Source organism: Leuresthes tenuis, unplaced genomic scaffold, assembly GCF_036924035.1.
Source record: "Leuresthes tenuis unplaced genomic scaffold, fLeuTen1.0.hap1 SCAF_4, whole genome shotgun sequence".
NCBI classification, from domain to species: Eukaryota; Metazoa; Chordata; class Actinopteri; order Atheriniformes; family Atherinopsidae; genus Leuresthes; species Leuresthes tenuis.
In genome coordinates this window covers 601,930-615,845 of record NW_027325358.1, presented here as the reverse complement: position 1 = coordinate 615,845, position 13,916 = coordinate 601,930, and the positions used below count along the sequence as shown (strand labels likewise).

The 13,916-nt window shown below is 45.3% G+C and overlaps 1 protein-coding gene and 1 non-coding gene across 3 annotated transcripts; both read right to left on the bottom strand.

Annotated features, from left to right (window-relative positions):
• On the bottom strand, positions 1-11,084 carry LOC140305243 (NACHT, LRR and PYD domains-containing protein 3-like). Of its 2 annotated transcripts, XM_072384005.1 has the most exons (10): positions 11,043-11,084; positions 8,978-9,260; positions 8,791-8,874; positions 6,547-8,395; positions 6,210-6,383; positions 2,368-2,541; positions 2,040-2,213; positions 1,205-1,357; positions 964-1,010; positions 1-885 (listed from the first exon to the last, which is right to left on the bottom strand). In XM_072384005.1, the coding sequence occupies exons 2-10, from the start codon at positions 9,249-9,251 to the stop codon at positions 299-301; spliced, it is 3,516 nt and encodes a 1,171-aa protein (XP_072240106.1). In that variant the 5' UTR covers positions 9,252-9,260; positions 11,043-11,084; the 3' UTR covers positions 1-298. The 2 variants fall into 2 exon arrangements, with proteins under 2 accessions (XP_072240106.1, XP_072240107.1); XM_072384006.1 differs by lacking the exon at positions 2,040-2,213.
• Positions 11,085-13,272: 2,188 nt separating this feature from the next.
• On the bottom strand, positions 13,273-13,378 carry LOC140306387 (U6 spliceosomal RNA). Its single transcript, XR_011915700.1, has one exon. It is a non-coding gene; the product is annotated as a U6 spliceosomal RNA (small nuclear RNA).
• Positions 13,379-13,916: the final 538 nt, after the last annotated feature.

The window sequence follows — 13,916 nt, the reverse complement described above, 5'->3', positions numbered from 1 at the left end:
CTGCAGGCTCGTGGACACTATGGCTCATGGAATGGTTTGTTCTGAGGCTCATGGAGTGAGACAAAATACTGGCACAAGACAAGGGAAACACAGACTATTTGAACACATGGGGGACCAAGGGGAACAGGTGGAAACACTTGGGAATCAGGGAAGACAAAGAGACACGGGAGGAAGGGCAAGTTAATGTCTAATCAGAGTCAGGTTTAATGTGCTTTGGTAAGCTACCGAAGCCATTTGCATCCAGAATGCTCCTGACTTCAGTTCAGGTAAGTTATGAGAATAACTTCACAGTGTTTGACTATACAGCAGAAGATTCTCTTTCCTCCAGGGAACACAAAGAAGCCGAGGATCCACCAAACCAGAACCCAAAGCCAGGATGCAGAGGTTCTTCGGTGAATGTGGTGCTGAAGGTGTGGAGGTGGATCAGAGTGTTGGAGGAGACTCTGTAGAAGGACAGAGTGCCAGCAGGACGGTCCAAATACACTGCTGCTCTGTTAGAGACCGAGGAGGAGGAGGAGGAGGAGGAGGAGGAGGAGGAGGACGAGAGAAGGACTGCTTCTTTCTTGTGATGTCCAACAGAGTAACCTCCATCAGAGCAGCTCAGACTCCACGACTGATCGTTCCTTCCAAACAAGCATTCGTTGCTGCTTCCCGTCCTGCTGATTCCTCTGTAACTCACGGCGATGTGGACCACTCCTCGCCACTCGACCTCCCAGTAAGAGCGGCCAGTCAGAGGCTGTGAACACAGCAGCTGACCGAAGGGAAACCTTTCTGGATGATCGGGATATAGCTGCCGCTCTCTGACCACCGTCACCTTCCTGTTGTTGTCTGAAAGTTTCAGGTTTCTGGGCACTGTGTTCAGGTCCAGGGTGAGTTCACAAAAATCTGAGGGATACAGGAAGGTCAACACACCTGTTGGCTTTATAAACAGTCTGGAAGGTTTTTATGATCCCACAAACTCACACTTCTTCAGACCAGGTTTCAGCCTCTGCTCTCCACCATGTTCCAGCCTGGAAAACAGACAGAGTCTGAGTGACTCCAAACGTTCATAACTAACTTTCATACTTAATGATGAATAACAGGAAGGGATCTGATATCAGACCAAATAGAGGGAGGACAGCAAGAAGAAGAGCTTTAGCTTCCTGGAGGCACTGAACGTCTGAAGAGCCACACAGAGCTGAGCAAAATGATGAAGTAATCTGACCTGAGAGTATCCAGTCTGGTGGAGAGCAGCTTCCCTCCGGAGGCTCCTGGGTGGTTGTAGCTCAGGTCCAGCTCTCTCAGATGGGAGGGGTTGGAGGTCAGAGCTTCAGCCAGAGAAGCACAGCCTTCCTCTGAGATCATGCAGCCCGACAGGCTGCAGATGAGCAGAAATATACAGCTGCAGTCAGTCGTTTAAGCTAATCTGAGTAATTCTTCTTATTTTTAATTTGTTTGGGTGTGCTGCTGCCAGCTGAACCTGCAGCTCATCCCCTCATCAAACTCTTCCAAGATGAAGTTGTGCGCTTCTTGAGAGGAACATTGGGCCTCATGCAACAACCGTTGGTACGAACAGATTTGTTCTGAAGTCGTGATTTAAGAGAACTTGCGCATTCACCAATGTTTGGTGAATGCGCAAAACATTTATGGATCCCACTGCCTGAAGTAGCCAACATGCCAGATTTAGAATAAAAATGTTCTTCCACTGCTGCTTCAATTTAACTTTGATGTCAAAGTTCAGTTTTTTCTTGTTCAAACTTAGAAGAGGAGATTATTCTTATTATTACTATCTTTTGGAGTAGGAGTAACTGTTTTGTGTGACTGTAGCACCTAACATGAGCTAAACTAACATCAACCGATAAACTGGTGAAACTGACTTCAGGTGCTGGTTCCAGATTAGCTTTGGAAGCTAATGAGCTGCATCCTTTGCTCCACCTCACAGTCATAATCAGAACTGGGCCAGACTTTGTTCTCCAACAGAGTAACACGTTTGTTGGCGTGTGTGTCCAAGCTTTTATCTCGAACAGTATGCTGAACATCAACAAATAAATGCCACATACCCGAGAGCTTCCAGTTTACAGTTTGGACTCTTCAGTCCATCAGACAGCCGCTTCACTCCTGAATCCTGCAGGTCGTTGTTACTCAGGTCCAGTTCTGTCAGACTGCAGGACTCTGAGCTGAGAACTGAGGAGAATTCCTGACAGCAGATGTCTGTCAGACCGGTTTGATTCAGCCTGACAGAGAAGAGTGACAGGTGCTGCCAATTATTAGAATAAAAGATGAAGGAAATCATAAAAAACTTAATATGGGATGAAAAATAAAGAGGCTGTGAGCGCCTCAGTTTACAAAAACCCAAGTCACAGAATAAAAGTGATAGTGGTAACTGACCTGAGAGCTTCCAGGTTACAGTTTGGACTCTTCAGTCCATCAGACAGCTGCTTCACTCCTGAATCCTGCAGGTTGTTGTTACTCAGGTCCAGTTCTGTCAGACTGGAGGACTGGGAGCTGAGAGCTGAGGACAGAGCAGCACAGCTTCTCTCTGAGAGGTTACAGCAGCTCAGCCTGGAGGACAGCAGTGATAAACACAGTAAAGAGCCTACAGCAATACCAATAAGACATTTTTCCAGACTATCACTTGACTCAGAACATTAGTAATTGATAGTAACCCTAAGAATATCATTCAGTAACTCCAACTCTCTAAAACTGAGAGCTAAGAACTGACAAGACCTCCTAGAAGTATGTCTGAGGCTGGTGTTATATATTTTATTGTGGCAAATCCTGCTCATTATTCAAACCCAACATGAAAGCCAGCAGACCGTATGTCTGTCGTCGAGGTCATGGTAATCCTAAATGTTTAAAGGACCTGGACTGCTTTTGTTCCACCTCTCCTCCAACCGATTGGCAGGGAGCTTCAGGCATATAAATATAAACCAGTGAGCCAACGGAGTCACGAATGTGTCCTCAACCATCCTGCGGGTCATTTGGGTCTCTGTCGCTGAGGTTGGGTCAACACAGGTGACAATAGGCCACAGGTTAGTTGTGTGGCTCGGCCCTTTTCACACTGGTCAAAAAAACACTAACATCTGGCTTCTCATTGCAATGTGAAATTGTCTAATAGGCATCTGGCCTTGAATTAAATGACGCTGCAGTTTTTAACAGGGCATCATGTGACAAGTATCTGTAAAACAAGACAGTATGGAGTAGGTGCATGAAGGCTTTCATCTGCAGTCCCCATTTGACACATTTCCAACTCTTTTTCTTTAGTTTGTGTGGATCTTCTCTTCTCTTTGCATCATGTTTGGATTCATTACTCACTGCATTACATGTTGGTCACTTTGTGTCTGAGTTTTAAAACAAACCAGTCAGCTGTTTGCACAACTGTCGATTGCATTATTTCCTTATTTATTCCTGCACTGTCATGAAATGCAGAAGCATTTTTCAACACAAAACATCAGTTTTAACAGCAGTGTTTGATGTATTCATCCTCAGGGACTTTTGTTAAACCTGTTAATTTGTTTTGATTTTGATCATGCAATGAAAACCTTTCACAGCCCCTGTGATTGTCACAGTTTATGTTTTAATAGTCGGTTTTCAGTTTCTTATGTTTTCTTTCTCATGTTTTCAGGTTCTTGGCATGTTTCTCACGTTAGTCCCACTCATGTCACCTGTTTCATTGTCATCAGCTGCACATCATCACTAATCACTCCCTCCACAGCATTCAGTCCCCTGCTTTCCTTTCATTCATGGCAGAATCCTCACCAACGCTTCACGTCATGCCACTGAAAGGTAAGTCTGGTTTTGCCTCATAGTCTTTGTTCTAAATATTTTTTCATAGTCTTGTTGATTCACAGTTTGGTATTTTTGAGATCCGGCTCAGCCGCGCCTTTTGTTCAGGCTCCCCTTTTTGTTAACAAACCTTGTTACTTTTGAAAGAACTGCATCTGGGTCCTACCTTCACCACCAGATCCTGACCGTGATCAGAGGTTGGAAACTACTATTCTACAGTCACTTTAAAGATATCTGTAAGCCTCACCCATGAATATCCACCTTCTCACAGTACAGAGGTTTGTAGGCTCAAGGGATCCCGGGAGCTATGTTGTCTGAAAAGCTACCTATGAATATAGATTAATAGTGCCCAGTTACTTCACCCAGGAGACGAGAGCCTCACCCTGGGGGAGACAAGCCCCTGGTTGGACACAGTCTGAAATAGATATATGGGACCACACTCGCGTGGAGCCTGCAGGAGATGTCGTAATGGTTCAGTCCTTTGTGGTTTGGGCAAATGTGGGGAAGGAGCCCAAGCTTGTGGGGAAAGTTGAGAGATAAAGGATAGGTATAGTTGTTCACCTCGATGAACAGCAAAGGTTCAAACCAGTTTCCAGGAACAGGGCTGGACATTATTCCACTCTGGAGTTCCCCTGGGTGAGAGGCTTACTCATAGCCCCCCCAGTTGTGCTCGCAAATGTTAGAGCTTTCCCAGGTGGATGAGAGTTTAGCTTTCCTGCGCCTTTGGGTTGAGGAAAGGGCTCAGACTGTTAAATGTCTCTGAGTGGGGTGTTGTACAATGAGCCCCCCGGGGACTCCATAGTCCCACTGGGGATTTCAATGCTCAAGTGGACAAGTGAAACCTTGAGGGGTATGATTGGCCTGCCCTGTTGGAACATAAGTTCAGTTAACTTCAGTGCTAGTTACAGTTTATCAATAACAAACCTATCTGAGCAAAGGGGTGTGCATAAGTGCACCTGAAGTAATCATACTGTCAAGCCTGTAAACATATGTCCTTAAAACTCATGTTTCTCAAGAGAAGAGCTCTACCCTAACCCTATCAGGTGATAGGGAGGATGCTGGAAGGGCCCGGTAACCCAAGCATTTAGTGGGGGGGTGTTGGAAACACTTGGCAGAGTTCTCAGTCCAGGACGTCTTTACCTCCCATTGGGCCATCTTCCAAGCCTTTGTTACTGATGTGGCTGTACAGAGGTGTAAGGTGGTTGGTGCTTGTCATGGTGGCAGCCCCCAAACCCAACAGTGGACGCCTGAGGAGAAGGGAGCCATAAGGTTGAACAAAAGGTCCTAAATAGCGTGGTTAGCTTGTGTTCCTCTTGAGGCAGCTGACAGGTACCTTTAGGCCAAGTGAAATTTTGTGAGACTTTTGTAAAACTATGGAAAATAGCTTTTGGTTGGTCTTAAGGAGATTCTGTCAGACAACTCAGGTGGGAGAGTGCTTATAGGCAGGTTTATAGAGGGGAATCAAAAGCTGGTGAACACAATTTGTGATTTAATCCAGCAGTGGAAAGAATACTTTAAGGCACCTATCTCAAACTGAATAATATGCATATCCAGAACCTGGGATTTTGGCAGAGACTTATCAAACATCGGGCTGCAGAGGCAGTTAAACAACTCTGTGGCAGCAGTGCCCCGGCGCGTGAGATCTGCCCGGAGTTCCTAAAGGTCCTAGAAGTTGTTGGGCTGTCCTGGTTAACATGCCTGTTCAGAGGTCTGAAAAAGTGCCTCTGAAGTGGCAGACTGGTATGGCGGTGTTTCTTTTTAAAAAGGGAGAGCAGAGGGATCACAACTCTCAGCATCCCTATTGGTGCTGGAGAGAATAGTAAATTCTTCCTGGTCATGGAACACTGGACCAGCTTTTTACATACGCAAGGATTTAGGAGGGTACATGTGAGCCTGCCCAACCACCGGTTATGTGTTTTGTGGACTTGAAGAAGGCTTACAACTGTGTACCTAAATGTGTCCTGTGGGGTGCACTCCGGGGAGTATGGGGTATGAAGCCTCTTGTTTTACGGGGAATTTCACTCTCGTACAACTGGTATAATACGGTATACAGTGTAATACGGTCAGATTCTGAGCTCTTTGGTTCCCCCTACAGTTGTGAGATGAAACAACACTGTCAAACAGAACAATCTGTGACTCAAGAATTCGTTGTCATGTTGAGAAAGCCACAAATATATAAATCCACTGGTGTGGGGCTGGAACCCAAAGTCCTGAACCTGGGTCTCCAAGTCTAGGGCAGTTTTAGGCCCGAAATTCTGCAAAACAGTTGATTTACTTAAAAAAGAGTGAGAAGCGCATTATTTTAAGGTTCACAAACTTCCCTTGTGTTGTATTGTGTGGAAGTTACCACCAGAGACAACTGAAGAAGCCGTTTGGATGACGGGACTTTTTCTTAGCTTTCCTTTCACTTTTGGGCTGAAACATAAACCAAAAAGTGATCTGACCTCAGAATCTCCAGTTTACAGTTTGGACTCTTCAGTGCAGCAGGCAGCAGCTCCACTCCTGAATCCTGCAGGTTATTTTTGCTCAGGTCCAGCTCTTTTATGCGAGAGGACTCAGAGACAAGAAGTGAAGACAGAGCTTCACAGCTTTTCTCTGAGAGATTACAGCCACTAAGCCTGAAAGAAAGATGGAGATTAAATTAGTAATACTGTTTCTAGAAAATAATATACACCCACAAAATAATGAATTTTCTGATTAAAATGTAAGAACATTAACTGACGATTACACTAACCCTTCACATGTGACAGAGTTAGTATCTGCAGCTCTCTCTGTACTTACAGAGCTTTGTTGGAGGCTTTGACCACTGGCAGCAGCCTCAGAAGAGCCTCCTCTGAAGCAGAGTATTTCTTCAGGTCGAACACATCCAGATCTTTTCCTGATGACAGTAAGATGAAGGCCAGAGCTGACCACTGAGCAGGAGACAGTTTATCTGTGGAGAGACTTCCTGAACTCAGGGCCCGTTGGATCTCCTCCACCAGAGAACGATCATTCAGTTCATTCAGACAGTGGAACAGGTTGATGCTTCTCTCTGCAGACAGATCCTCACTGATCTTCTCCTTGATGTAATCAACTGTTTCCTGATTGGTCTGTGAGCTACTTCCTGTCTTTCTTAGCAGGTCCTTTAGTTTATCCTGGTTGGTCTGCAGGGAAAGACCCAGGAGGAAGCGGAGGAACAGGTCCAGGTGTCCATTTGGACTCTGTAAGGCCTTGTCAATGGAAATCCTGTGGATCTGCGTTGAGGTCTTTTTCCCTAAACGCAGTCGGAGGTTTTTCAGTGACAGTTGTGGGAAGGACGTCACATTTTTGTTGCTGTTAATTAGTGACATCCTCACATAAACAGCAGCCAGAAACTCCTGAACACTCAGATGGACAAAGCTGAACATCTTTTCTCTCTCTTTCCTTCCACGCTCTTCTTTGAAGATCTCTGTGAACACTCCTGAGCACACCGAGGCTTCTCTGAAGTCAATGCCGCTCTCTCTCAGATCCTTCTCATAGAAGATCAGGTTGCCCTTCTCCAGCTGATGAAAAGCCAGTTTTGCTAATGACTTAATGTACTGAATGCACCTCTCTGGCCCATACTTCTCTTTTGTCCGATCAATGTGAAACACCAGGAACTCTGTGTACATCTCAGTCAGGGTCTTGGGCAGCTCTCCTCCCTCTCTGGTTTCCAACACATCCTCCAGAACTGTAGCAGTGATCCAGCAGAAGACCGGGATGTGGCACATGATGTGGAGGCTTCGGGATGTCTGGATGTGGGAGATGATGCTGCTGGCCTGCTCCTCATCTCTGAATCTCTTCCTGAAGTACTCCTCCTTCTGTGGGTCAGTGAACCCTCTGACCTCTGTCATACAGCTGACAAACCTTCGAGGGATCTGATTGGCTGCTGCGGGTCGTGTGGTTATCCAGATGCGAGCAGAGCGTAACAGTTTTCCACTGATGAGTTTCCTCAGCAGGACATCTGTTGTAGCTGACTTTGTTGCATCAACAGAGCCAATGTCTCCAACATGAAGGTCCAGATGAAGGCGGCTCTCATCCAGTCCATCAAACACAAACACAAGTTTGAATTTGCTCTTGTCATAGTTGCTGTTTCCTGATGACTGCAGAGTTGTAAAGATGTCATTCAGAGCCTCCTCTTTGATGTCCACAGTTTCTGGGATACATTCATGAATGAGTTCTGCCAAACTGAACTTTTCTCCCTGCAGTGGATTCAGCTGACGGAAGGTGAAGGGGAACATTAGATGCACATCCTGATTGGATCTGTGTTCAGCCCAGTCCAACACAAACTTTTGCACCAGGAAGGTTTTTCCTATTCCTGCGATTCCATTGGTCAGCACAGTTTTTATGGGTCTGTATTCTCCAGAGGGATGTTTGAACATGTCTCTGGGTTTCACTGCTTTCTCTGGTTCTGCTGGCTTCCTCGCCCCCTCGATCTGTCGGACCTCATGCTGCGTGTTGATGTGTACGTCACACCCTGCTGTGATGTACAGCTCTGTGTAGATATCTACCAGACGCTGCTTATCTTCTGCCCAGCCCTCCTGGGCACACATGAACTTGTCCTGGAAGTTTGACTGAAGCATCTGTTGGTAAAATGTGATGCGCTGCGGCTCAGGAACTGGAACCATTAAATCTGTCTCAAACAGAAAGAGGGAAGTTTCAGTCTGAAACACTCAAATCAGTTACAGATGACTAAGTTCCTCTCAGAAGCTGTAAACACAGCATGTAAACACATTCAAACCAAAGTAAAAAATGCCATGAGAGCGAATCACAGAGTATGCTGCTCTACACACATCAGTCAAAGGATCCCCAAAAACATCTCTGACGTGACCCTTCCTGGAGCAGAGGAAGCCCCAAACACAGATGCTCTGTCCAGTGGGCGAGATGCTGCTCTGAAACTGTCCACAGTGGTTCCCTCCGGCTGCATCAGGAGCACTGATGCTGAGCGCTGAAGATTCAGTTAGACACACGACACTCGTTTCATCTTTCAAGGCTTTCTTTGCTACCCAGAAAATCCAGTAGTTTTACCTTCAGTCTGAGGAAGAGGAGCCTGTGACCGAGAGGATGAAGGTCCTCTGCTCTCTGGAGACCCCTGAACATCCCAGTCAGCCACTGAAAGGCAGTTTATGTGGGTTAAACTGATATAAACTGTTCTCTAAGAAGCCTTCTGATGTATGAGTCAGTGACTTTACGAGTTTCTCTTCCTGTGACTGACCTTCTGGTCCTGAGCTGATGGCAGAAAAACTCTGCAGCAGGTCATTCCTGTGGATCCTCTCTAAAACCTTCCTGGTCACCTCCACAGCTCCAGGAAGTCTGTAGGTGTGCACCATCAGGTCCACGGTGTCCCACCTGTTTGCTGCCTGCAGTCGGCTCTTTTTGACGGCTGGGAGGCCTTGAAGGCTGTCGGCCTGCTGCAGGAACCACTTGAACTTACAAAACTCCTCATCTCCCAGATCTTCCAGAGTGTTGAAGATGTCCTCTGGAGTCATCACAGCTCCCTGGTGAAGTCAAATAAACTGTTGCAAGAGTTGTTAAATTATGCATTTCTTTCTAATAAGTGACAAATAGTGAATTAACTTCCAAATAGGGATTCATTCCCTTAACTTGGAACATATTCTGGTGAATCTAGTGAAAACATTTCAACTTCATTCTTTGTCATATTTGTGTAGTCAAGTGATTCTTGCCAACATAATGTTGGCCTCAGTCTCTAATGTTGGTCTCTAACTCCAACCAACTCGTGAATAAGATACTCAGATATTTAAACTCATCATCCAACCCAGAGAGAACCACGGCCTCAGATTTAGAAGAGCTGACCTTCATCCTGCCTGCTTCACATCCAGCTAAGAAGCGCTGAAGATCATAGCAACATAACCACATCATCCGCAAAGAGGAGAGATATAACCCTAAGGGTCTTAAACCAGACCCCCATCCCTCCTCCATGAGATCCTGTTCTTCCCAAAAAAGATCAGTGACAAGAGGCTGCCCTGGTGGACTCCAACACGCACCATAAACAAGTTTGACTTAGTGCCAATAATGACACCGGTCCCTCTATACTTTGGTTATATCGGATCGCTCAGCAAAGCGACTCCTTACCCCAGAGATTCATTCCCCCCAGAGAACACGGTCGTAAGCCTTTTCCAAGTCTACAAAGCACATGGAAACTGGATGGTCAAACTCCCAAGAACCCTCAGTAACCCTAAAGATCTGGTCCACTGTTCCACGACCTGGGAGAAAACCACACTGCTGCTCCTGAACCCGACGTTCGACGGAAACACCTGGAGTAAACTTACCGGGGAAGCTGAACCTACTCTCCACTCCTCCTTAAAAATGGGAGCCATGGTCTGCCGCTCCACTCAGAATAAAAGACACTGAAGAGGCTTGTCAGCCATGTCCAGAGCCTTTAGCATCTCAGGGCGGATCTCATCCCACCCCTGCGTTTTGCCACCGGGAAGCTTTTTGACAACCTCAAGTAGGGCCTTGCCTCAAGTCCTCAGACTCTGCCTCCTTAATGGAAGGACATGTCAGTCGGATTGAAGCTCCTTCCATCCTCAGTTAGATCAGCAGTTCTCCAGGTCAAACACAACCTGGGAAGATCGCTGCTCTCCTTTCCTGAGCTGTCGAGGAGTTTGCCTCCTTAATGCCTCGAGTTTCAGCTTCAGCAACCAGATGAAGCTCTTTCAGACCCTCAGTACCTCTCACCTGGGTTGCTTGACCCAACCAAGCCCGAATATCCTCCCTCAGCTTCTGACAAGCTTCAGGCCAGTGTTGTTTTTGACAACCATCTTAGATTTGGTCTTTTGGACTAAAATGCTTATTAGTTTTAGTCAAATTTTAGTCACTTCTATATGTGATAGTTTTAGTAAAGAAAAAGAAGTATAGACTTTTTACAAATTAATTTAGGTCAATAAGTATTGGAGGCTGCTGTTGGGCTATTGCCCCTGAATACTCTGATTGCTTCGCTAACCGAGGCTACGAGGCGACAGGTTTCACCCACGGATGGGTTTTGATCAACAACTACAGATATTTGGCAAGAAGCTTAGAAAAAACTTACACTAGCAGACACACAGTTCCTTCCGTGCAGTTTCGATTAAGGGTCAATTTGTCTTTGAATTCCTATAATTTCTGTTTTTCAAATGATAATAATGAAATAAATCAAATATATAATTATGTCATCATGCCCCTCACTAACAGCAGCAACACTGACTGGAGATTTTCAGACTTTCTACACATCAGAGGGTTGCTAAAAACAGTTTGCTGTGAACGAATAGTTAAAGACTCACGCAGAAACAGGATTCGCTGAAGTCTCGGGGGATTGTTCTCTGTTTGAGTCACACAGCTGGAGAAAACAACATAAAGAGGAACACTTTACCACCAATGAAACAGGAAGGACTCACACACGTTTCCTTCTGTAAAGGCAGAAGAACATGAGTGGATGAAAACATGCGATCATGTCATAATGTTTACATCCTGTTCCAGTGATGAAATAAAACATAACTTCACACAGAGTTTGCTGCTGATAGTTTTGTGCAACATGGCAGGATATTTATCAGATTTTGACGACGTGGACGACGACTTTGAGTAAGATGGACGTTCTTACCGGAGTGAATAAACTGTGCTGCAGGGGGGCGTTGATGACGTCATCTCAGTAGAAAAGTGTGTAGAAAGCCCTCTATAAGCCCCCCGATAGCCCCGATAACAACAACACAGCAGCTATGAGCTAACAGCAGCTATGAGCTAACAGAGCTATGAGCTAACAGCAGCTATGAGCTAACAGAGCTATGAGCTAACAGAGCTATGAGCTAACAGAGCTATGAGCTAACAGCAGCTATGAGCTAACAGAGCTATGAGCTAACAGAGCTATGAGCTAACAGAGCTATGAGCTAACAGAGCTATGAGCTAACAGAGCTATGAGCTAACAGCAGCTATGAGCTAACAGAGCTATGAGCTAACAGCAGCTATGAGCTAACTGAGCTATGAGCTAAGAGAGCTATGAGCTAACTGAGCTATGAGCTAACAGCAGCTATGAGCTAACAGAGCTATGAGCTAACAGCAGCTATGAGCTAACTGAGCTATGAGCTAAGAGAGCTATGAGCTAACTGAGCTATGAGCTAAGAGCTAACTGAGCTATGAGCTAACAGAGCTATGAGCTAACAGAGCTATGAGCTAACAGCAGCTATGAGCTAACAGAGCTATGAGCTAACAGAGCTAACAGCGCTATGAGCTAACTGAGCTATGAGCTAACAGAGCTATGAGCTAACAGCAGCTATGAGGTAAGAGAGCTATGAGCTAACTGAGCTATGAGCTAACAGAGCTATGAGCTAACAGCAGCTATGAGCTAACAGAGCTATGAGCTAACACCAGCTCTGAGCTAACAGCAGCTCTGAGCTAACAGCAGCTATGAGCTAACAGAGCTATGAGCTAACAGCAGCTATGAGCTAACAGAGCTATGAGCTAACACCAGCTCTGAGCTAACAGAGCTATGAGCTAACAGCAGCTATGAGCTAACAGCAGCTATGAGCTAACAGCAGCTATGAGCTAACAGCAGCTATGAGCTAACAGAGCTATAGCACACGTTCATTCATTCATTCTTCTTAAAGTGTTGGTGAAATAAAGACAGATAATGCCTTATTTAGAGGCTGCATCCTCTAAGCCCCGTTCACTCCGTTATATGGATCTCCAGTTATCTAAATATCTTCTGAAGGACGCCGACTTTCACCAAACTGTTCTCAGTGAGCAGATGAACGTATTTCATGCCAGAAATAAGGTTTAAAAACACCGGAGTTCCCCTTTAAGGGACTAATTTGAATTAGGTGAAAATTAACGATATCGTTACCTACAACTAAATGATTATTTTGAGAAGGAGATAAAAATGAACACTGATAATGAAATTTTTTTAATATTTCAGAAGGTTTATGAAAGGAAAAAGTCCGTAATTAATCTATTAATTTAGTTCGTAGGTAATCTCAGCTGTTTCCAAAAGTTTGATGTCAGGGAGTCTTCTGTCTATATATTAAAGAAAAAGGGAAACGGAGTTAAATGAACAAATAACAGGAGAGCAATGGTTTGTTATCGCTGTGCCACTCGCTCCAGGGAGTTTAACTGGAAAAACATTTCCAAAGATTAAGAAAGAACTGGAATCTCCACAACATGCTGGAGATCATGTGACCACGTTGATAAGATGCTGTATTTAGGAAACTTGGCACACAATATGATACAAAATAATATTGGGTATCTGGTTAAAATACTGCGAGTGAAAAAGTAAAGAACTGCAAAGAAATATCTGTACCAGAGAAGCTCAGACACACATTAAGACAACAGGAAGGGTTAGGGTTAGTTAAATAGTTAAATACAGCTGGAAAAGTGGGATAAATGCTTTTAGGACAGAGGAGGACCGCAATAAGGACCGACACTGATGTGAGACAGATTGGTGAAGGACGTGAATTTGTTTCACTCCGATACTGAAACTGTTAAAGAAAAATTCCAATAAAAAACAAGTTAATAGAAAAAAAAGAAAATGAGGAACGCTTCACGAATTTGCGTGTCATCCTTGCGCAGGGGCCATGCTAATCTTCTCTGTATCGTTCCAATTTTAGTATATGTGCTACCGGAGTAACACGACAGTCCCCTGGTGCTCACAGGCCTTTATGGGACTCTGAGCCTGAACCCTGCTGACTCACGGTTCCTGTAACAGGGAGGAAAAGATGCTTTAAAACCATTTCAAACGGACAAAGAGCAACAAGTGAAGCTAACACGGATGCTAACAGGGCCCTTATTTCACTGTTTTAGGTACCGCAGGCTAAATGTGACCCGGTCTGGTTCTGATTCTGATAATTCAGTTTCGTTCTGATCCCCTGAAATACAATGATGCATGATGGGAAATTTAGTCATGCTTTATGACGTCATCTACTCAGCATTGAATGGCCACGGGAACAAAAGGCAGATTAAAACACCCCCGAAAAGAGTGGTGTAAAAAGGCTCTGCCCCAACAGTCTGCAGAGACTCCGACACCCCCACCCGACCCCCGACCAGCTCCATCCACCTCCACCCCTTCATTTTCCGTTTTAATTTGGAGGGAAAGAGCAAAGAGCTGCAGTTCCACTGAGCTGCCGCTGCGCGTCGCTGTCGGTACTCCGCCGCAGAATCCGCCTGGAAAC

What these genes read in the sequence shown, in the direction of transcription:
- LOC140305243 (XM_072384005.1), bottom strand. Translation starts at nt 9,251, where the DNA reads ATGACTCCAGAGGACATCTTCAACACTCTGGAAGATCTGGGAGATGAG. An exon ending in AAAGCCTCCAACAAAGCTCT is followed by an intron (nt 6,384 to 6,546) that starts GTAAGTACAGAG and finishes TCTTTCTTTCAG; the next exon opens with GCTTAGTGGCTGTAATCTCT. An exon ending in GAAACCTGGTCTGAAGAAGT is followed by an intron (nt 886 to 963) that starts GTGAGTTTGTGG and finishes TGTATCCCTCAG; the next exon opens with ATTTTTGTGAACTCACCCTG.